Source organism: Vombatus ursinus, unplaced genomic scaffold, assembly GCF_900497805.2.
Source record: "Vombatus ursinus unplaced genomic scaffold, bare-nosed wombat genome assembly UNPS02014791.1, whole genome shotgun sequence".
NCBI lineage: Eukaryota > Metazoa > Chordata > Mammalia > Diprotodontia > Vombatidae > Vombatus > Vombatus ursinus.
Window position 1 is genome coordinate 64,427,657 of NW_020954569.1, and position 24,871 is coordinate 64,452,527.

General features: G+C 38.0%; 1 protein-coding gene across 3 annotated transcripts in view; it reads right to left on the reverse strand.

Annotated features, from left to right (window-relative positions):
* Positions 1-1,693: 1,693 nt before the first annotated feature.
* The window catches only part of HDHD2 (haloacid dehalogenase like hydrolase domain containing 2), a 40,435-nt gene continuing 17,257 nt past the window's right edge, over positions 1,694-24,871 (reverse strand). For all 3 annotated transcript variants that reach the window (XM_027868841.1, XM_027868842.1, XM_027868843.1), the window contains 4 exons: positions 22,711-22,795; positions 10,733-10,949; positions 8,397-8,460; positions 1,694-5,089 (listed from right to left, as the gene is read on the reverse strand). In XM_027868841.1, the coding sequence (XP_027724642.1) occupies positions 4,986-5,089; positions 8,397-8,460; positions 10,733-10,949; positions 22,711-22,795 (470 nt within the window). In that variant the 3' untranslated portion in view covers positions 1,694-4,985. The remainder of the gene's footprint in view (positions 5,090-8,396; positions 8,461-10,732; positions 10,950-22,710; positions 22,796-24,871) is intronic.

A 24,871-nucleotide genomic window follows, 5' to 3' on the forward strand; every position in this document is an offset into this window, starting at 1 on the left:
AGCACTGGACTTAGATCCAGGTTTTACCTCTGGCTCCAAGTATAGCTATGACCAGAGGCAAATCACTTCCCTCTCCGGGACTATTTGTAAAATAAAGGAGTTGGATTAGATAAGGGGTCCTTAACCTCTTTTGTATCATGGATCCCTACTCAGGATAATGTTTTTAAACACATAAAATGCAGGATATAAGATTACAAAGAAAGCCAGATCCCATTTTTCCTCCAACCAAATTCACAGACCCCTTGGGAGTTCTGTGGATCCCAGGTTAAGAATCCCAGTCTGGATGACCTCTAAGGCCCTAACACTGTATACCTATAACTCTTATGAGTAAACACATGAGTTTTATCACAGGAATTTGCATCACACAAGGAAGCACCTTTTTCACTTTAATGTTAGTGTTTGGCTGTTTTGAGTATTGGTAAGGTTGCCTGTCGTAACAGGTTAAGATATTTATTAAGGTAACCATCATCTCCCACCTCCAAGATATTACATATACTGCCCCTATCAAGAATTCCATCTTCACACAAGTGTGTTGTAGTGGATAGTGTGTTAGACTTATTAGTGGTGTGGACAAGTGATTTTAATCTCTGACCTACTTGATGGTAGGATGGTTGTCCTAAGGATTAAATGGTGTTGTCTGTGAAGGACTATATGAATGTCCATTATTGGAGAAGTAGTGTGGTACAATGGAGAACATGATTTGGCATCACAGGGCCTAGATCCTAATTCTGACTTTATTAATTACTATTAGTGTTCTCTGGGCAGCTAGGTGGCACATACCTCATAGAGTGCTGGCCCTGAGGTCAAATCAAGCCCCAGACACTTACTAATTTGTGTGACCCTGGGCAAGTCACTTAACCCTGTTTGCCTCAGTTTCCTCATCTGTAAAATGAACTGGAGAAGGAAATGGCAAACCACTTCAGTATCTCTGCCCAGAAACCCCCATTCCTATCTTCTGACTTTCCACTGTATTATGAAGCTTCTCCAACCTCTTGGTCTTCTCTCACTGACACCATCCTAGTGCAACAGATGGCAAGGAAGACCAAGATAGTATGAAGGTAAATTTTGAAGTATTCAGAATTAGGATTAGTCTTAATTAAAACGATCTGAAGTGCTCCGATAGCTTTGTTAAAGCCCTAGGATTGTAATCTTCTGGGGGCAGCATGCCTTCATCTGTTAATGCCTACAAACGTGAAGGAATTGGGGAAATTTAGCCTGGGGAAGACTTACAGCAGACATTACTGTTTTCAAAGGTTGGAGGGATCAGACTTCTGTTTTACCTTGGAAAGCACAGCTAGGCTCAAGAGTTTAGGCTTGATGCAGACAAAAAGCTTAATAATCAGCTATGGTACATGGTGGTAGGCTTCCCTTCAGTAGAGCTCTCCAGCATGGGCCAGATGACTCTTCTTGGTAAAGGGAGGGTGGGCTGCATGACCTCAGAGGTTCTTCCAACTCAGATTCTTCCAAGTCAGCAGGGGGTCCCCATAAATGGCTAGCAACTTTTGACATGCAAAGTAGAGCCCAAGTATGCCCTATGCAAACAAATGTTAATGTTCAAGTGTGGTTTGTTGCTAGAGGCAGTTATTTTTAGTGAATTAAGTTTACTGCTCAAACTATTAATAATTCTCTATTGTAGCCGCCTAAGGATTTTAAGACTTGTAGGATGGCCCAAAGCTGAAACCAAACAATGGAATTAAAGTTATTGTTCGTACATTTTTATTTATTTTCAGTTCAAAATTATCTCCCCTGCTCCCCCAGCACTGAGAAGGCAAGAAAAACAAAGTCCATTGCCAATAGGTATAATCATGCACAACAAATCCCTTCATTAGTCATGTTCCAAGAAAAAGAGATAAAGAAGGAAAGGAAAATATCTAGACCAACCTTCAGTCTCACTGAGAGGAAATAACAGTAATAAATCCCTAGAGGGGCTGCACAAGAAGAGTTCCAAAGGAATTTAAAAGCTCCTAATACTTGCTTGGTAAAACTATAATCTTAATAAATTAAGTGAAGCAGCCTCCTCAAACCTACTACTTATCTTACTTTTCCTCTAACTTTCTAGAGGGAGAATGAAGTTGTGTGTGTGTGTGAGTGTGTGTGTGTGTGTGCGCGCGCGTGCATGCATGTCTGTGTGTATCTGTGGGTAGCCTATACAAACAAGCTGTGAGGTTTGTTTTGATTAGAGATGCACATAAGCTTATACATATGTGTACATATAAGCTCAAAAGTGAAGTGGGAACAGCACAGCAACTTGGGGATTTGAAAATCATTGCTTTTAATGATACCTAGATGATGCCAAACATTCTATCAATTCTTAAATTTCTCAGCACCCATCTACTCTGGGCACATTAAAGACCCAGGTAACAAAGGCTCAGCCCTACAAAGGACCTCAAAATTCAATTTTGTTTTAACAAAAACATATGAAGCACTCACTGGTCTCAGAAGATAAATGTGAAAAATGTGAAAGTACAATTTCTGTCAAGGTCACAATCTCATGAAATTGCCATCTACTTGCTCCCACTTCCTGGCCCTGGTAAGATTATACAAAAACTGACAACTATCAGAACCCAGGATCTCTGTCACTGGACAGGCCCCAAGACAGACCAAGTACTGAATCCCTTTCTAAAAGGAATGGTTATGGGGAAGTGTCAACATATCAGTTTATTCAAACCTTAAGAGTCTTCAAAAATGATGGCCACCCTTGTGAATGTCCTTTGGTATCTATCTCCTCACCAAAATATTTTTCTAGTTTGTTTTTTTCTCACATTTGGCCTTTTCTTCAGTGGGAATGGCAGTTAGCTGCTCTGCATATCGTTCATAATGAACGTGCAGGTAACAGCTCATATTTAGCATGTTCTTTTCAGAAAAGTATAGGAATAAGCTCTTCAAAAACCAATAGAGACAGCTATGTCATGTCATGCCTAGCCCTCCCCTCATAAGAGCTACAACTTTATCAGTGCTTCAGATCCTAACCACTCAACCCATACTTTCACCCTTCTCTGAATATACACAATTCTTTGTTGACTATACCGCAAAATTCATCACTTACGCTGGCTTAGGTTCTGCTTTAATTATTTCGTGTTAGTCTTGCCTACTCATCCCCAAGAGCAGGATACTTTTCTGTATTCCCTAAAGTACTTAGCATGGAGCTGGGTATTTAACAGTATTCAACTACTTAACTGGGGTTAAAAAGCCAGGTAGTAAGAATCAGGTTCTTATAGGCTCACAGCCAAAGTAGCAAATCTTGTAGGAATCTGTGCTGGAATGTGCCTAAAACCAGCTGCAATTATTAGGAACCCTACTCAGAATGACTTACCCTTAGAGAAGTTTTGGGTTTTTTCCCCCACTGAAATAGTAATAGGAGTAAGCACAATTCCTGCTTGTCTCATTTGGTTGTAAAGTATATTCTAAATATTAGAAGATCATGAATAAGATTCCCTCTCTCCACCCACTAATTGCAGGCGGCCCTGGTGATGACACACACACTATGGGAAATCCAGACTGAGGCTCAGAGCTTTTTCCTCTCTGAACAGTGTTTCTCCTACTTTTAAAGCAGAGTGAAATCAGTCCAAAGGGGAGAACAACCACATTGGCAGTTCCAAAAACATGGAGGAAGATCTAGGCAGCTCTGATTTCTGTCTGTGTCCCTATCTTATGCTTTTTGAATTCAGGCCTTCTCTGGTCTGTGATATTGAAACAGTGTTTGGTGGCCTGTGGAAAAGGAGAGATACAAACCATTTCAACACAGCCTTTTCCAAAACCACACTCACTGAAGTACCAAAACACACAGCTCATTAACACCAATGAGTTTCAATAAGGTGAATGCTATGATGATGTACAATTACATTCTAATAATTTAATGCCCAAGAGCGCAATACAACAACTGCAAAGGACCAGGATTATCACAGTATGCAAATGTGATAGGGAAATCATTACCAGCTTAGGCCCCTTCATTTTGGTGGATTTAACATGAGAAGAATGATCCATGCTAAATGACAGGATTTCATTTTACAGCTGTACTAACCAAGTACATAAAAGCTTGAATATGTCCCAGTAGCTTCTAAAAGATTTTTCCCATAGTGTTAGAAGGAAAAATAATGAAATCTTACAAATGTACAGTTAATAGGACCCTGGTGGACAGTAACTTCAAAAATGCATGGTCTATAAGACATTAAAGGCTTGATTTTAGTTTCTGCACTGTTCCTGTTAATAACAATGTCTAATTAAAACATCTGTAAAATACTGATAGTTTTAATTTTACATAAAATTTCCAAAACAACTGTTACACAGTATAATAGGTATCTGCAATGAATAGGTTATTAATGGTAATATTATTTTAAATTAAAATCAGGCTCTAAATTTAAATTAGTCATTTCTGGCTAATGAAGAGAAAAAAAAGTCACCCATGATGGGAATAATATAGCAGATAATCTAGTTTTCATCATTCGTTAAAGCAAATTCACTTGATTGCTTGGTCTAAGGGATAATTCATTTTACTTCCTACATGTTTCATTTGCTTAAAATATTTGATGGATTTCACAGTTGCAATCAATACTACAACTACAGGCTGATGCACCTTTTAACACATTGTTTTATAATTTAAAAAACCGATTCAACTTTATTCACACGCTGAATACTCCCCCCTCCGAGAGTAACAGTTAAAAGACAAGCAGAACACCATCCCTATGGTGGATTTTCTCTCCTAGGACTGCCTAATCTGATGAATATTTTAAAAGGAATGGCACAGAATTTCTGCTTTTGTTTCTTTAGGTCTTATCATATTTACCAAATAAAACAAGAGAGTTAGGATTAGTAAGGCTTAGTAACTGGCTAAAGTTCAATACCCTTCCCTCTAATTAATGTACAACAAAGGAGGGTTATCACGTGATAATGCCTGTTTCTATGTATTCGAACCCAATGAGTTTTTAAAGACGCATTCCGGGAAATAAAAAGTTACATTTCAAGTTGTTTCATATTGCTCTCCTTTCTTATAGTAAATGTTGTAGGATGTGGTCCACAGCATGTGGGAAACTCTCACAGGTTAAGTAAGGAGCTGGATTAATTTTCTCTTCATCTGCTGTTCGGTATTTCCCTGAAATGAAAGTAAACAGAGCAAACAAAGGCAGTTGCTTTGGATGTTAAATTAATCCCGGTCCTAGAGCACCTGGGTCATCATAGAACCTTTTCTCCCAACCCCTGGAGAACCAGAAGGTGACCATCTCCTACAGAAGCTTTTATGGGACTAGCAGGGAGTTCAAAAAAGCCTCAGGTTCAACATTCTCAGAGCCACTGAACTGTGCCAGATGACACAGCTACTGGAATGCTTTATGGCAATTTAAAATTTCTGTAGCTGCCAAAACCATCCCCCCCTTCCATTTACTGTAAAGACAAGAATGAACATTGAATGATTACTTTTAAATCAGGATCAAAAAAAGTTATAATCACTGTTTCCTCCTTTGTAAAAATGGGAATCATTTTTTATCACCTCCCTCTCATGGTTGTGGGATGAGAGACTGTATATAAAATACTATGTAAATGTGAGTTGTTCTCTATCTCCTTTTTTTCTGTTCTGAACCTGCCTTTTCCCATAATTCCTTGCTCTTTTAGAATCAACATTTATATGGTAAGAGAGAGAGAGAGACAGAGACACAGAGAGACAGAAAGAGAAAGAGACAGAGAGAAAGAGAGGGAAAGAGAGAGGGAGACACACAGACAGAGACAGAGAGACAGAAAGAGAAAGAGACAGAGAAAGAAAGAGAGGGAAAGAGAGAGGGAGGGAGGGAGAGAGAGAGTATGCAGAGTAAAGCTACATTAAGAGACAGATAGTCAAGAAATGAGAAGGTTCCAGTTGGGCTGTAGCCTAGCCTGGTCAGACTACATCTGGACTGTTATGTTTGGGTCAGGAAAGACAGTGAGAAGCTGGAGAGAGTCCAGAGAAGGGTGACCAAGACTGTGAAGGTCTCAGGGCTCATATCCTATAAGGTTAGGATCTTAACTCTCCAAAAGCAGGGTGGGCTACTTTGGGAAGTAGTGGGTTCTCTTTCATTGGAAGTCTTCAAGCAAAGGCTGGGAAGCCACTGGTTGATAAGGTGCAGTTAGAATTCCTTTTTCAAGGGGCAGCTAGGTAGAGCAGTGGATAGCACTGGCCCTGGATTCAAGAGGACCTGAGTTCAAATCTGACCTCAGACACATAACACCTACTAGCTGTGTGATCCTGGGCAAGTCACTTAACCCCATTTCCTAGCAAAAACAAAAACAAACAAACAAAAAAAAAAAGAATCAAGTTAGGGGCAGCTAGGTGATAGTGAATAGAGCACCCACCCTGGAGTCAGGAGGACCTGAATTCAAATCCAGACTCAGATACTTGATGCTTACTAACTGTGTGACCCTGGGCAAGTCACTTAACCCCACTGCCTAGCAAAAAAAAAACAAAAACAAAATTTGGGGCAGCGAGGTGGCGCAGTGGATAGAGCACCAGCCCTGGATTCAGGAGGACCTGAGTTCAAATCTGGCCTCAGACACCTAACACTTATTAGCTGTGTGACCATGGGCAAGTCATTTAACCCCACTGCCTAGCCAAAAAAAAAAAAAAAGAATTCCTTTTTCAAGTAGGGTTTGAACTAAATGATCAGCTGAGATCTCCTATAACTCTTCAGATTCTGTGACAGGTTTCCACGTGCAGGAGTTAATTTCTTCAATCCTAAAACAGGAATCCTTTCAGAGTACTTTGCTTCTCCGCTGGCTAACCTCTGAACTCCTCTGTAGAAAGCCACAAGTAACAGAATGTTTCCTTCAACGTCTGTGGTAACTCGGGGCTCCACTTACGGAGCCTGGCCAGGGAAGGAATGCAATAGGGTCATTTCAGGCCCTTTTAGTCAACCCTCAATTGCAGGATTACGGGACCCCAGGATGACAGATGTAGAGCTGGAAGGGACCTCAGAGGTCACCGCATCCAACCTGGAATTATTGGATAAGAACATCCAGGCGCACAGTACAAAAAGGCAGATGTGACATGTGGGGATTCCTAAGTTACTAAGAAATGAAACAGCAAGAGGCAAGAATGTGTAAAAGACAGCAAGATCACGAATTTAGACATTTTACTCCATCCTCTCTGAAAAAGTTAAACAAGAGGCCAAGGGGGCAAGAATGCCACTGCCGGAAAGGTGCACATAATTGGGATTAACTAACAAAATAAAATGGAGCAATCATAACACCAATGACCAGTTCCCTACACTGGAAGCAAGGAGGACCTTGGAGAAGATCCAGGGCTACTGTTAGGAATAATCTGTAAGTCAATCTCAGATTACTGAACAGCAGAGCAAAAACACATCCTACACACTTTTCAATCCTTGGCAGAATGGTGATTCTGAATACTGGAATGCAGATGCAATGGCCTGAAGAGCATCTTGAACAAAATCCATTTCCCTCACATTGGGACCAATGTGGCTTCTCCAGTTCTTAGATTCTATTTGTGACTTTGAAGGACTTGTATATTTTAAATCTTCTTTCGTTTGAACAGTCATATTAAGTGGTCTTATTATCACTTCATGTAACTAAGCAAACAGCACAGCTATCCTCTAGGATGGCTGTGGAAACATTAACACACAGCTTGGCTTTGATGACAATTCTTTGACAGATTTTCTGGTTACTTTCTGCTAAATTCATTAATTCTCAATAAAATAGGATATAAAGATAAATTACTGGGCCTTTTCTACTGCCTGTTTTTCTTCATCCACAAATGGCTTTTAGTCAATTATGTTCTATAGAGGAAAACTGTATTTGAGAAACCAGATTATTTGTGATACCTGGATCTCAAGCACCTCAATTCCTACTGTTTCCCCAACCTTTTCTTTACTAATCATAAACAGGCTGAAAGGCAAAAAGAAACCTGAGAAAGTGCTAATATTAGGAATGCTGAATATTATACATTAGCTTGTTTAAATGGCCAGCTGCCAAATGGGATGGCTTCATCGTGTGTGTGTTTGTGTGTGTGTGTGTAGTACACGAATTAAAGGAATGATTATGCTGTCACTATATAGTACAAAACACTGTAACCAGTGGTAAATTGATCTAATTAACCTGAGAAGGCACTGGAGGTGTCCAGAAAGCACAGGCTGAATTTTGTATGTAAATGAGTGAATGCATGCAGATCTCACAGCTATCATTACAATGAAGTTCCTAGTACCATGGAGAACCTCAGTGGTAAATGCAGGTCCTTTCCCTACAGGCTTCTGACCACTAGGAACTTCAGGGCATTTTACTTCTAACTGGAGGCATGAGGAAAATTAAGTTCTCCAGAAGGCTTTGCCATTTTTGCAAACAGGGAGTTTTTGGATCCAATGTGGTTGTTTTTCCTATGGTATTGCCTAGGAGGGCAGGCAGAAGTAAAAGATACACACCAGTCTTCACCAAGATACCTAGCATGCCAATACTCTGAGCTCCACCAACATCATCTCTGCAGTCCTGGGAAACATAACACAGAGTTAATTTAGTCACCAGTCAACACACCAGCATCTACCAGCAAAAAGTCAACACAGAAAAAAACCCCACAATATACCAACTAGTATGAAGATCAGTATGGCTAAGTGCAAGTACTCATTTCCATGCAGCTATAAATGAAATGAGGTATGATTTACGTTTCATATATAATGACTACTGTAATTCCATCATCCTCCACAAAAAGTGAGAAAATTGGAAGACAAAGTAGTCTCCCAGCTAGTATTCTGAAAGCAGAGCTGTGTTCCCCATTTGTGGGGAAAATGTTTAAGGACTGGAATAGGCATTACAGTAACAAAACTGTTTTCTGAGGCACAGAGAACATATTTACTCAATTTAAATGTTCTACTTTCAGAAATATATACCATTTTTCACATTAAAACAGGAAATGGAAAAGTAGTGTTCCTCCCATTTTTTCAGCTTCTAAAGTTAGTAAGCCAAGGTAACACAATAGTCACTAACTGTGTTAAGATTTTGAAGGCAGGTATTCCAACACACAGCTTTGGGATTCACATGATGTGTTTTCTATGAGAGGATAGAGACTTTCCTTCTTGGAAAATATCAGAACATTAAAAACGTTCCTTCCCTGAGAATATTAAAACACAGGACAGGTTTTTGCTTTCTAGGTATAGTTTAAATGTAGTTCAATTCTAGAGGCAGGGGAATAGTATAAAAACATGGCTTCTAAAGTATCAGCCTTCATATCCTATCATCAGGTTATATGATTCTACAACTCAGTAATAAATAGCAGAATTCAGAAAATGGAGGACTCAGAATTGAGAAAGTGAGAATTAAAATCCCAACTCTTCAAGTGACTTTGGAAAGTAATTTTATCCATATCAGAAACCAAATAATGTGTGAGCTTCTGGTCTCAGTGTTGCCATTAATTACTGGACAAGGAACTTAACATCACTTGACTCAGTTTCCTTATCTGTAATATAGTAGAATAGATGAACTCTAAAATTTCTTACAATTCTATGATTCAAAACTGGGTTACCCCTATTTGCTACTGATATACCAGGGTCTGATGAAGATGTTAATCCGCAATGTTCTAAAAAGAACATTAGGACCTGTATTTAAGCTCTGGACTCATCATCTGCACAATGAAGACAGTGCCACATACCTCACCTACTTCACAAGATAATTATGAACATAAAATGAGAGTGTAAGTATTTTGTAAACTGTAAAGAACTATTACAGGATGTTCTATGCAGAAATTAGATTTCACGATACTTCAAGGATCCATTATTTTGCCCCTTCACAATGCAATTAAAAACTCTTAGTAGATGGTCTTTAATAACTGCTGTGGCTGAAAAATCCTATCACTTGGTAGTCAAACTTCTGGAGATGATGTGTTTCTCTGAATCTATGAAGGCTGATACTTGGCCAAATAGATTGACAATAACCTGCCACCCGGAGCTTGTGCTCTGCTGGCCCCCCACAGACTTCCTATGAGGCCTGAATGAGGAAATGCAGGCGAAGCGCTTTGTAAGTTGGTAATGTTAGACAAACATCAGTTGTTATTCTTACTAGAACCCAGGATCGCTTCCATAAGAGTCTTTCAAGTTTTAAAAATATATTTAGTAACTCTGGGGCACACTTCCAAACTGTTTTCCAGAATGGCTACACTAATTCACAGCTTCAACAGTGCATTAATGTGGCTGTTTTCCCATAGCCCTTCCAACATTTGTCACTTTCTTCTTATTAATTTTGCCAATCTGATGGGTGTAAGGTGGAACCTCGAAGTTGCTTCAATGTATATTTCTTTAATTATTAGTGACTTGGAACATTCTTTCATATGGCATTTGATAGTCTGTATTTCTTCCTTAGAACTGCCTATTCATATCCTTTGACCATTTATCAACCGGAAATCAAGATTTTTAATAACGACTGATATTTATATAATTTTGAAGGCTTACAACAAAGCACTTAAAATACATATATATTATGTATATGAATATATATTAAATATAAATATACACATGCAGACATATGTGTATATGTGCTTTATCATCTTTGGAACTATTAGAAAGCTTCAAAACTTAGGTTCTGAAAACCATCTGTCAATAAGACAAAAACTACTCTGGGTCAATAAATATTTTACATTATTTTAATTATGCCAACAACTTGAATTATTACTATATATATATAAGACCAGTGGTAACATTTGCTTTCCTAAAGTAGTTATTCTAAACCAGTTAACTAGATGTACTGGAACAATCATGGGACATTTACTTACATCTCCGATCATAATGACTTCTTCTGGTGTACAATCAATGCCACGCAAAGCTTCCAAGAAAAATTTTCCCTCTGGTTTCCCAACAACTATGGCTTTGGTGTCCGTGGCATACTCCAAGCCAGTAACAAATGGTCCAGGTCCCAGGGCTAAGCCATCTTTCCTCTTATAATATCTGGCTTTGTGTATTGCTATAAGAGGAGCACCATTCAGTAATAGCCTAGAAAAAGAAGGAAAAAATGCAAACTGATTTTAAGCACAGTTTTACAATGCTAGATTACAATGCTAGACAATGATTTTTTTTTTTACTTAGAGAAATAAATAACTCTTTATTAACATTTAACATCTTACTGTCCATTAAAGGAATACACAAAGGTTTCACAAGAAAAGATTGCTATGGATTACAGTCATGGATGCTTTGAAGAAAGGTGATAGATTATTTATCTGGGGATTGCTTCAACCTTTTGCCTTTAGTGGCTTCAGACAGTTGAGTTACATCACCAAAGAAAGAGTTGGGGGAACTGGAATTCAAAGAGATTACTCAAGGAAGAAAGCTTAACTTAGTTAGGAATAAGATGTGTAGTTTCAGTCTTTGCTGAGTGGTATATGCAGAGGTTCACAAGCCTTTTATAAGTTAATATAATTTTTCTTGCTTTAGTAACCTCTTTGACTAATACCTAAAAGCACTTGTGAACTGAGTTTTTCTTTTACATGATTCAATTTCTTCTTATTCAGAAAGATTTTTTAAATGCTTAAAAAAGAAATCTCGTTTTATGATCTCAAGTTTAATCCTTATTTCTTCCTGCATCTTCTTAATGCTTTTTAATCCTATAATTGCTAACATTATAGTAGTAACATTATATGCCACCTATATATTTTCCTAGGGTTGAATTTGCAATCTAAAGTTATAATCCTCTACCTTGATACCCTGGAACCAAACATATAAGGTGAGAGAGGGCCCCATTATCAGTTTGATAGTTAAATCCTACTCTCAACCACAGATCCTAACTACCAATACTGAGATGAAAAACTTCAACCAATCAAGGGCACTCAGATATGGTCCCCTCCATTCCCCAAACGGTAATGACAGTAGCCGCCTTTCTAAAATCACATTCATACACATGTATTGGGGGGGGCTAGAATTTGATTTCTTAACTAGCTTTTAACCAGTTTACTAGTTTAAGTTATTTTGAGTCATTTACTTAAGTTATTTAGTATGCTCACCATTTAAGAATTCATCACATCTTTTCCTTAACAATTTCTAGTAATTAAGCACTCAACTATCAAATTGCTAAATTATTTTTGTCAGTGGTCTCAAGACTACCTTCCTGTGGGAGATGCAGAATTCGGACCTTTGTGATTAAATATTTCATTAAGTAAAAACCAATACTGGGCTATTACCATGCCCAAGTGTTAGTTAAAACGCACCACATTACTACAAATGGCTCACAGTCCAAGAAAGATCCTTTACTACTATTCAAATTCAATCACTGATATTAACAGACATTTATTTCTTAGGAAAGGTTCTATGATCCAGTTGTTTAAAAACGAAAGCCACTGTGCTTACCTTAAAAAACCACAGCTAACGGATAAATCACCTCCCAGTGTCCTTCACTAGCTGCACCCCGCCCTCCCAATCCTCATTTCCCATTCATTTGCTCCTCTGCTGGGGAACTGGATTTCTTTATGCAACAGACCTCAAAATTGCATTCCACTTATACAGCTAAACTAAAAACATTTGATTTAGCTTTGTAAATATTTTATTATATATTAACTGGGGAAAGGGCTTGTAAGTTTGATTGATGTGTGTACTTAATTCCCAGACAGTATTTCAGTGCCTTCCCTGGAAGGGGTGAAGCTGTGGGTTGCTCTACACTACTCTAAATGGGAACTGGGCCCCCCTTAGACTGCAGGATGTACAAATCTCTCAGTGAAGTGGTTCCTGCTCCTATCAATCTTTCTTATAGTATATATTTTGTTACATTTACACAGAGCCCAGTACAGTTAGAATGGATTAGAAATTAAACCCTATTCAGGCTATTCATGAACAGATCTTTGATACAAAGCAAATACCCACATGTCTATCATAGTACTTAAAGCATTTATAAGGTAATACTAAGGTTGCTTTTGCAATTGTAAAGAATCTACCAGAGAAAGCCTGAGATATCCTGTCTAATTGGAAGTCCTTTTGGAATACAAAGAGAAAAGAGAACAAAGCAGCCCTACCTTTGAAAGTCTACAGCAGAAGATGTCATGCAAAGATCTGGCAAGAATTTTTGTTACTGTCTATAAGAAATTTAAAGCCCCCAAACCCTAATAATTTAGAGCAGGGACAGCTGCTTTTGTACCAAAACCAAGAGCTAAGCATGTTGGCTTTTTTAAACATATCTTAAATAAAATTTTATTGTATTTAAAAATGTAAAAACTGTTCTTGGCTCATGAGCAGGCAAGCTGGCTTGTCAAACCCTGATTTAGAGGAAAAAGAAACTAAAACTTAAAAGGAAGGTCACAAAAACTATGATCATTAAAAATTAAAAAAAAAAAAGCTAAGGGGAAATATAGATTCATACTAATTTTAGAGCTGGAAGGAACCTTAGATACAGATAATCTTAATTCAACTCCTTAACTTAAGGAAAAAAAAAAAAAAAAGAGCAGCCCTAAGGAAATTAGCTAACTATTCTATAACTGGTTAGGGGCCAAGGCAGAACTGGAACATTCAAGTCCTCATTTCTTTCCACTACAGTGGAAAAATGAAGCCAGGTTGTAAATATCAGAGGAGGACTGACCCAAAAAGCTACTGGAGTTTACTGAGTGGAGCAGCAATACAATCAGATCTCCGCCTTAAGAAAATTACTCCAGCAGCTGTGTGGACAAAGGATTGGAAGGGAGAAGAGATTTAAGGCAGGAAAGAGACTAACTGCCATTGTCAGGTTGAGGGGTGATGAGGGCCTGAGTCAGGATGGTAGTCATATGAGCAGCAAGAAAGGGATGGATGCAAAAGATGTTATGGAGGCAGAAACTATGAGATGTAGCAACTAGATTAGATTATGTGCAGTGAGGGAGAGCGAGTTAAATGTCAAGCATGATGGTGAAGTCGTGAACTTGAGAGATCAGAAGGATGGCTATACGCTTAACAGAAGTGGGCAAGTTTGGAAGAGGCGTGGATTTGGGGGAGGAAAATAATGAGTTGATTTTTGGGCCCCCAGGGATTGAATTTAAGGACATGGGACCATAATTTCCAACATTATTCTCTGTTGTGTTGGGTTTATGTTTCACAATGCTTGTTAAAGTTGACTAAAGCTTGAACCTAGCTACTTAATTGGGATCCCAGCTCCTGTAACTGGAAGCTCTTCTATACCTTTACTGAAAGATTACTAGCCATAAAGATGTCTCAGCTCATCTTTATGTAGTCAGCAAGAGAAACAGGTGTAAAATAGATGTACAAGCCTCTCTTTAGGAAAAAATCTATCTTCCTTTTGTTAACTTTTTTTTTCTTTCTGTTCCTTAACACTCTCAACTCTTCATCTTCCAAAATAGCATTTTGATGCAATACAAAGTCATTCTAAGTATATCTCAGTATATCTCTGTCCACGGTTGGGTTTTTTCTTCCCACCTCCAGTTTTCTGCCACATTTCTTCCTTCTAACAATTTTGTTAGAAGTAAGTTTGCAGGCTGTAAAAAAGTATCTGTCTGGTACTTTGTTTTTTTATTCTCCTTTAATAATCAAGATTTTATTAGTTCTTCTTTGCCTGCTTCCTACCTCTTTCCACTGAAAAAGAAAAAAGAAAAAAAACTCTTACAGCAAATGTGCACAGTAAAGAAAAATAAATTCCCCAACTGGCCACGTCCAAACACTTTGAGTCCATCAGCTTCTCTGTTAAGAGGTGGGTGGCCACTCTTCATCTTTGGCACAGTTATTTCATTGAACTGATCAGAGTTCTCAAGTCTTTTAAAGGTTTTTTCTTTATAATGTTATTGTCATTATATAAATTATTCTTCTAATTCTGCTTACTTTATTCCATATTAGTTCATAAAGGTCTTTATAGTTTTTTTCTGAAACTATCCATTTTAATATTTCTTATGGCACAATAATATTCCACTCCATTCACATACTATAATTTAAGATATTCCCCAATAGGTGGGCACCCCCTCAGTATCCATTTTTTGACTACTTTGAAAAAAGTTGAACAGCAACACTGTGTGATGATTGACTCTGATAGACTTGGCTCTTCTCAGCAATGCAAGGATCTAAGACGATTCCAAAAGACTCATGATGGAAAATGCTATTCACATCCAGAGAAAGTACTATAGAGTCTGAAATGAAGCATATTATTTGCTCTCGCTCTCTCTCTCTTGTTTTGTTTCTTCTTTCTCATGGTTCCTTCCATTGGTTCTAACTCTTCTTTACAACATGACTAATGTGAAAATGTTTAATATAAATGTATATGTAGAGCCTATATCAGATAGCATGCTGTCTTGGGGACAGAAAAGGGAAGAGAGGGGGAGAAAATTTATAACTCAAAATCTTATGGAAGTGAATGTTGAAAACTAAAAATAAATTAATTTAAAAAAAGAAAAAACCTGCTATATTTTTGTGTACTTTAATTTTCATTTCTCTAATTATTAGTGATTTAGAGCATTTTTTCATATAGACTTTCTTTTGAAAATTGCCCGTTCATGTCCTCTGACCATTTAATTATTGAGAAACAGCAATTAGTCTCATAAATTTTAATCAATTCCATATATATCCTGGATCAGAGAAATTTGCTGCAAAGATTTTTTTTCTAATTGTTTCTAATTTTAAAATTAGAATTGTAGCTACACTGGTGTTGTTTATGTGAAACTTTTGTATTTTATACAATCAAAATTGTCCATTTTAACTGTCTGTGACCCTCTATCCCTTGTTTCATCATCAATTTTCCCCCCTCCATAAATCCAAAAGGTGATTTCTTCCTTACTCTCTCAACTTGCTTATGTCACCTTTTATGGATAAGTCATATATTAATTTGGAATTTATCTTGTCATATGCTGTAAAATGCTAGCCTATACCAAATTTCTGCCAGACTGCTTTCCAATTTTCCCAGTAGCATTTGTCACATATTGTGTCATTACCCTGGTAAGTGGGGTCTTTGGTTTTATCAAATGCTTTGATACTGACAATGTTGTGTTACTTTTAAATATATGCTTCCCCTGAAAACTTTATTGGCTATTTTGTTTCAAAATGGCAGTATGAACCAGAAATTAAACATAATATGTAACTTGGGCAATTGCTAAAACTGTGAAATAACAATTTTTAGCAGCATACTCTATTTAATTAAAATCAAAGAGAAAATATCAAGCAGTCAAACTGAAGTGACATAATAAAGCTGAAAAACATCAAGGAAGGACCACACTATCATTTAAACATAAAATTTAAACATGTGGCAGTATTTTCTCAAGGAATATGACACAAGAATGTTGCTATTATTACACTGCCATCAAACAGTGGGCCCGGCTGGGGGCCCAAAGTGAGGGCCCAGGCCCACTAGTGAAAGTGGCCTGACCCTAAGGAATGTGTGATCAAACAGAGGGTGGGAAGATAGGCTGCGTCATGCTTTTTTTTTTTTTTACAACAGTTAATCGTGCGGCTTGTTTCCAACACAGCCATACCTACACTAAGCCTCCAACATTCCCCCATTCCACTACCTTCCTCTGGGCAGGCTCTCCACTCCTCTGACCCCTACCTTCTGATCAGAGCATTGGTTTCTTGGGGTAGTTATAACAATTGGGTAAAATTCTATCCTACCCCGGCACACCCACCTTTACTCCTCTAGAACACATCAAGGCTGCCTACCTTGGGCAGCCATGGAAAAAGAACTAAGTGATCAAGGAATAAGAGCCTAACCTTCTCCCTTTTCATTTAAGGTGGGACACAGTGTGTAAACAGATGAGCAAGCATGAATTGATTGTTACAGATTGTAGACTTCACTCACATTACCTTTTCCTCCAAACCTACTCCTTTTCCAAACTTCCCTATGGTCAAGGGCACCACCACCCCTTCAGTTGCCCAGGTTTCAACCTCAGAGTTACCTTCTATTCCTCACTTTCTCTTCACCGATCCACAGACCGACAAAACTTATCATTGACACCCCCACATTTTTCATATTTGTCCCTTCTCTACCCACAGCATCCCCACCCTAGTTCAGGCCCTGGTCACCTCTCACTTAGACTACTGCAACAGACATTTAATGGGTCTCCCCACCTCACATCTCCCCCTTCTTTAATCTATCTTCCACACAGATGCCAAAGTAATTTTCCTAAAGCAGAGGTCTGATTATGTCATTCCCCTACTCAATAAACTCCAGGGACTATAGACTCTTAAGATAAATTATCATTTCAGTTTTACCTCATCCTTTTAAAATGTCCATTTTTAAGTTTTATTATTTATATAATTATTAGTACTGCAGTACCAAAGCACTCAAAATAAGGAAATATATACATATTGGGGATGCAAATTCAGAAAATTTTTTGCTCATGGGAGTATGAAATTAAAATTTTTTTGAAAAATCTTTGCCAGACTACCCTGTTATTTACAAGTGAATACAACTCTTTAATGAGAAGCCTGCTGAAGGTATTTTAATTTTCAGTGAAGATAAAGACCAGCTAAAAAGAGATTCAAAGAGAATCTGCAATCAATTTAAAACAAGAAGTTTTTATCTTTGTGTGCAAGTCATTCTGACATTAGTCCTGGTTACAGTCTAAGATAGCTATTAGGTAACAACAAACAAAATTTCTGATTCTGTGAAATCAGATTTTGTCACTAGAACATTAATTTGGGGCAGTCAGAGTTGTCAAAATCATTTCAAATGATGAAGTCAGGGCAATGAATCTCTTGGAAATTTGATTCAGTTTTATCTAGTATATGATATTTAAATCTGCACATCAAGTTCTTCTAAATGCACAAACTGATGGGATACTTAAGAAGCTCAAGCTCTTTATAATGTTAAATACATTTCCCATCTCTAAAGTGTTTTATTTTCATGATACAGGCTTTAATTAAGGAGAAACTATTTCAAAGACTGAGTGGCATTCTGCACTCAGAAAAAGCAAAACCAAAAAATGTTTCTCGTTTGTGTACTGCTATCAAGTTTTCTGGAAATCTTAAAGCCCAGGGCCTTCAATGTTTAGAAAGAAAGAATAAGGAGTCTCCTTCAGAAATTCAATAATAGCTACAGCCCCACTAGTTGGCTCTGTTCCAGCTCCCTTTCTCTCCTCTTCTTAAGCATTCTTAAATTAGAGCAATTTAACTCCCTACCTATGTCCTGATCCCCAGGGAAAGGTAGCACAGAATGGCTTCAATAATTATTCAAAGTGGACTAATAATAAATTAGCACATTTCTAAAAATGAAATTTTACATTTAAATGTGTAATCACTATCTGATGACATCTTGATGAAGACCCCTATAATTAAGAACATTATCTGCACAAATTTAATTATTTTTCTATAAACTATTTTCACAACTCCAAGAAAAAAAAAGCCTCTAAGTATTTTTCCCCATACAGTCTATTTTTGTGAGTTTGACTTTTTTTGAATTTTAGAAACATGTTAAAATTTGAGGTAGTTTATTTTCATAGGTGGTCCCTCTTCTAACGTTTAAAACCCCACTCATCTATATACCTGATCTATCAAAGAGAATTCTAAGTTTTTGCTTTTGTCTGCAAACTTGGTTCTAACAAGATTGTTAGAAGGCAGAAATGTGGCAGGAAATTGGAGGTGGCGAAAAACCGTCCCAATCATGAACAAAGAGATATACTGAGATATACTTAGGATGACTTTGTATTGTATCAAAATGCGATATTAGAAGATGAAGAGTTGAGGGTGTAAAGGAACAGAAAGGGGGAAAAGAGTTAACAAAAGGAAGATAGATCCTTCCCAAAGAGAAGCTTGTACATCTATTTTACGCCTATTATTTCTCTTGCTGACTACGTAAGGATGAGCTGAGACATCTTTACAGCTAGTAATCTTTAAGTAAAGATGCAGAAGAGCTTCCAATTACAGGAGCTGGACTCCCAATTAAGCAGCTAGGTTCAATCTTTAGGCAACTTTAACAAGCATTGTGAAACTTATAAACTCAACACAACAGAGAATAATGTTGGGAATTATGGTCCCATGTCCTTAAATTCAGTCCCTGAGGGCCCTAAAATCAATTTAGGGCTCCACAAACCTACTTTTATTCAGAAATGACAAAAATGTAGATAGAGTTTGTTGTTATTAGGTTTTTACTTTTTTTGAAATTGTTTCTCCCAGAAAAGATTATTTTGTGGCTCAAGACAGTGAGTTGCTCAGACAAACCTTCTCACTTCTTTAAAAAAAAAAGAAAAAAAACACTCTTCTCTTCTGAAATATTAAATAGGAAAAGCTGGATGGAATGGAAACTCAGAATCCATTAAGAATGGCTCTATATAACTTGTATGTAGTATCTGGAAGTTTATACAAACAAATACTGAATCAAATCCCTTCCTTAGGACTAGTGACTCATCTCCTTTCCCTCTGACTTCCAGCCACCTAAAAGCTTACAGTTTTGATTCGTTAAGAAGAATGAGTTGCTCTTAATTCTACTTAAGTATCTAAGACAAATATCCAGCAATTTACAAACACATTTTTAAATGCAGAGAGAGGCCTACCCACTAAATACACAGTAAATAAGATCCAATATAATTTATAAGGCTAGAGCATATGCCCAAAGGTAACATGCCTCTAGGGCTCATTTTTAAGGCAGAAAAGCAATGAGATTTAGCACCTAATCCCGATTCTCATAATCAACCTGAATAGTAATTTAACTAATCAGCAGCTCATTTCAAGTGTCTATATTTGCCACACACAATTCAAATAACTGCAGTCATTTGTTGGGAGGCATATTCTCTATGGAAACATCAATATGCAAAGAAGGGCAAGACCTCTGATCCTTGCTGTTAACTCTCCACACAGCTGTTAAGTGCATTTGTGAAATTTGAGTTGACCTATAAGTGCACTGTAATGCTTTAAAATCTAGCGTTTTAAAAATCAATATGGTTAGGAAAGTGTACTAATTAGACAGCATCCGAGCAATTAGAAAGTCAGTATTAAGTCAAGATACATTTTTATTATCATGAGGCTACTATGCAGCTAAGACACAGACCACCCATTTCCTATTAAAGATGTCCTTCCCAAGTTGCAGGCTAAATTCAATCAATACCTTCTCCTTGAATTTAGTGGTTAAAGAAGTGAATAAAAAATAGCTGGGCTAAGTCTGATTCTGAAGTAAGAAATAGAGTGCTAAGGCCCAGGTTAGTATAGTTAGAGATGTCTGGAAGTAAACGGTAGATAGGTTAATCTTTCCCAAGGAGCTAAAGCAGAGTAACCCTTGGGGAAGCCCAGCAGAAGGACATTTAGAATGGACTAAAGCCAGCTTCACACAATGAAGGGGGTGACTAGAATAGGCAATTGGCAAACAAGGAACCCCAGGCTATTCTTTGAAAGTACAAACTGTGAGTGGATGCAGCATGGCAAGGAGGGTGAAGCCAACTCTTACTCCTCCTTCACACAATTAAGAGTCGTGGTGAGCCCAGGAGTCTTCAAAAACCAAGGAGGGAGATGGGAGCAAAGACCTGCTAAGTGACTCCCTATTTCTCCTCCATGAGTCTGGGACAATCAAGCTGTCAAGCAAATAAGCAGGTGTTTATCAAGTACTTACTGTGTGTCAAGCTTTGGGTGCCAGGAATACAGACACAAATCAAACAGTCCAATTTGGAGGTTCTGACAATATAACCAGGAAAGACAACAGGGACACATAAAGTAGATACAAAAAGATAACTGGGGGAGGGGGAGATACTAGCAGTTGGGGGATCAGCTGAGCCTCTTGATTTGGGCCTTGAAGCACTCTAGAAGAAGAGTGGAGAGGGAAAGTGGGAGGGCATTCCAGGAGGATGGATGACCAGAGACAGGAGGTGGAATGTCATGTTTGAGGAACACTAAAGGCCAGTGTGGCTGTACCCTAGTGTTCACGAAGCAGGACTGACAAGGTGGGCTGGGTCTAAGTTGTGAAGGGCTTTAAGTGATCCAGTAGTTTAGTCAGTCAATCAATAAACATTTAAGTGCTTACATAAAGAGGAGCAAAGAAGAGCCCCTGCCCTCCAGGGGTTTTTATTTGCTCCCAGAATTGTCATGGAACCACTGGAGACAGGATGACATCTCTTTAGGAAAATCACTTCAGCAGCTGTGTGGAGAGAATTGACTGGGGCTGGACTTGAGGCAGGAAGCCCAATTAGTAGCAGGCTATTACAATTTTCCAGGCAAAAGTTGATAAGGACATGGGGGGAGGGGAAGGGTTAGTTGTACAAATGGAGAGAATAAGATGAGATGAGTGCAATCATGAATGCTATAAAAAGGCAAGAATACTAATGATTTTTGAAGTATTTTGCTTATTAGTGACATGATTTTTTTTATAGCAGTAGATAAAGACAAAAAATTTACTGTTCCATTATGGGACTTTAGTTATTAAATTAGTTCACTTTCTTCCCAGTAAGAATTTTTTACAACTTGTTTGAAATAAAGTCAAAAGTTTTATTATTGGCTTGCCAAATGAAGCAAAGACAAGGTAAAAATGATACAGGAAAAAAGGAAATTGGTATTAAATACTAAAAGGTTAAAAATTAAATCTGAAGCATCTGCCAACTATATGTTAAGTTCAGTATTTTTCTAAGAGACAGTTTGGTGTAGTGTGAACAACCTTAGACTTGGAGTGAGGAGAGACCTGGGTTTGAATCTCAGCTCTGACACTTTCTAGCTGTGTATGTGACTGTGGGCATGTTGGTTAACCTTTCTCGGCCTCAATTTCCTCATCTGTAAAATGAAGAAAGTATCTGTTGTCTCTTCATTACAGGCTTGTTGTGAGAAGCAAATCAGAATCTATGTCCAGCACCCTGCAAATTTTAAAGTGCTATATTAATAATGCCAGCTATTTATTATTATATTATTATACAGATGGCCTGAGAAACCACACAACTGGGCATTTTTCCTTTCAGGAGGAGTACAAAGAGTAGGAAAGAAACAAGAAAAAAACAAACCACCCCTCAAACCATGCCCCACACACAGCAGCAAAGACTTGCCATATACATCATTATCTCCACCTCCACTTCCAGAGGGTTTCTAAGGCCCCATGTCTGGCATTAGGAAGATGAGATCTAGGCATCTCATGGGCAGAGAGAATGCTGCTCAAACATTTTCTCTGCCTTTCCCCATTTCACACCTGAAGCCCTGTGTTGGCCAGGGTGACTCCTTTTGGATGTCTTCCATGTGGCAAGGACTGCTACATACAGCAAAGACCTTTAATAAATGCCGGATGATTCTGATGCCACACAGAATGTTAGCCTCTAGGAATAAGCGTCATGCCCACAAAAAGTATATTAACTTCTCAGGATTCTTAGCTCCAAAGAACAGTTACTGAGGTTACAAAGAAATTCATCTAAAGCACAGCCAAGCATATCTATTCCTTCCTAATAGTGGATTCTATTTGGGGAAAATCCTTTATTCAGTTCAATCTGTTTTCAGTCCACTAAATCAGGTGCTGTTCATCCTAAGAAACGAGCTCAGTAACTAGAGATTCACAAGAGGGTAAAAATAAAGTCTCAAAGGATCTGGCTGGTAGGCAATTTTACCCAAAGCTGTGATTCCATTGGATCCTGTGAAATATAGGGGAAGAATGGACTTAGCCTACCTAGCTCTGGAACACTGCCTGACTTGAAGAATTCACATCAGGAAACCCAACCCCCACAATGAACAATTAATAACATGTAGAATAATAGTCTTAACAGATGCAAGGCTGTGGAAAGAAGCAGGCAATGAAAGTTCAATCACTGGATTACTGTTATCAGAAAAAGAAAAAGTCCAGTAATTTCTGAGACGACTTCCTACAAAAGCTGAAAAGGAAAACAGCTTAAGAATTTTTAAACTAAAGACTCACCGGAATGCTTGATTTAGAACTTGATAATTAAAATGTTCTGGTGCCAATCCTATGACTACAGCATTAGGATCATTTACTGGTATTCCTGGGAGGGGGGGAAAAATAGAATAGCTGAAATTAGCACTGAAAAATGAATTGTATATTTTCTCCTTTTATAACTACTTTGCTTCAAACATGTATAAGTTCCCATTTTAGCCATATAATGACCTGAAGTGAAATGGACTTAAGAAGTACAGATCCTGATGCTCTACTTCATTCATTCATTCATTCATTCATTCATTTTCTGATGCTATTCTTTATAAGTACAAGAGGTCATTACTATTTTTTTTAATAGCAAGAAAGGGAGGAGATTTTTTTTTTAAAAAAAAAGGGACTAAAAAGCACAATAAACTCTTTCCTGCTCTTTGAAAAACACAGAATCCAGGAAAACAAAACTGGAAGTAACAACCTGCTGCTATGAAACAAGTAATTTCTAACTTCAAAAAACTTTACTGATTATAAGAAACGAGAACAGCCAAGACTTCGCTACCAGATCAATTATCAACTGATGAGAAACTAAAAATTCAACAAGATAAATTGGACCTTCTAATTGATATAGTTAAAAGGCAAAAGATTTATATGATCTGAAGAGAAATCAGAGTACTCTAATTGATATAGTTAAGGTTAGCCCCTTCTCAGTAAGCATGCAGTACAATGTAACTGGCACACACAATTTTCTGCATAACCTCAAATACAATTTTGGTTCTCTAAGTGTCACATTCTTTGCAATAGCCTTCTACCTAGACGTCTACATCTGGTCTGCATAATACTGCAAGATTAATCTTCCTAATGCATGAATTTAGTCACATCCTTTTTCTGCTCAAAAACCTTACTGACTCCCTCCTTCCCCACTGCTGCCTACTACTACTACTACTACTACTACTACTAATAATAATAATAATTAAACCATGCCAAAGCCTTAATCTTCATAATCTGAGCTCTACCCAGCCTCATTATCCTTCCTGCAAACCAGAGTCTGGCAATTCATGAAGGTAAAGAGGTCTTACAGGAGTGGAGAGAGAGTACCCACCCTGATGAAAATCATGAATCCCTGCTGTTTTTTATATTCGAGATGATTCCATTTATGGGGGGCACCCAGTTATCCACACATGTACTTTCTCTCTTAGTCTGGGGTAAAACTTTGGAGCAGGCTGACAAGGTCCTCTTCCCTCTGTCCCTTGGCCACACCTCCTCACAGACTGCCTGCCTGCTGGTGAGTTCTTCTGCTACGGACACTCTATGATTTGCTTCAATGGAGGAAAACTCATAGTGATGAGCCCACAGATACGTAAGGGACTGAAAACGGACCCCTGGGGTTTAGCTGGCAGGATGTTCTTGAGAGGGTTTATGGAAGGGTTCTTTCCTTGGCACTAGAATTTCAGAACAGCCTCTCAGGTCACTGACTCACTAACTGTAAGGCTGAGGATCCAGTTCATTTATGAGGAAGACATACAATTCACTTTCATGAAGCCTTGAGATTACACACCAGGGATAGAGGGGAAGACAGGCAGAGGAAGGAGGTGGAGGTACTGTGAACAAAACCTCTGATATGTGGAAGAGGAGAGAACATCGCTACAGGCCACAATTCTTTTGCTATGGGGAAACCTAAAAAGCCACAGAAAAGAGAGTCATGGGGCAGCAGGATCCACCCTAGAAATCCTCCAATTCTACTTAACTGGTTGGCAACATCTGCCATTGGGGAATTTTTTTTTCTTTCCAAATTTTTAACTCATTCATTTCTATTCATCTTTGGTATTCACTGTGGCACAGGAGCAAGATTTGGCTGAATTGCAAAGTTATTCACAAGTATAGCCAGTTTAATTATTCAGAGTTTCATAAGCAAAGTGTGGATTATCTTGGATCCTGGCTGTCCTGCCTCTCTGCAGCTGTCTTGTCACTAACTTTTCCACGAAACAGTGGGTGAGAGAACTAGAGTGAACAGAATTCGACATATATTTATCAAGCCCCTACCTACTATATGTAAGACACTAGGGTAGGCCCTACGAATATAAAAAATAAAGAGTTCCTACTGAAAATAGGGCTTACTTTCCAATGGGGGATAAAACATACCATGATAAGCATAATACAGGGTAAAGAGTAAAAGGATGCAAAGAAGAAATAA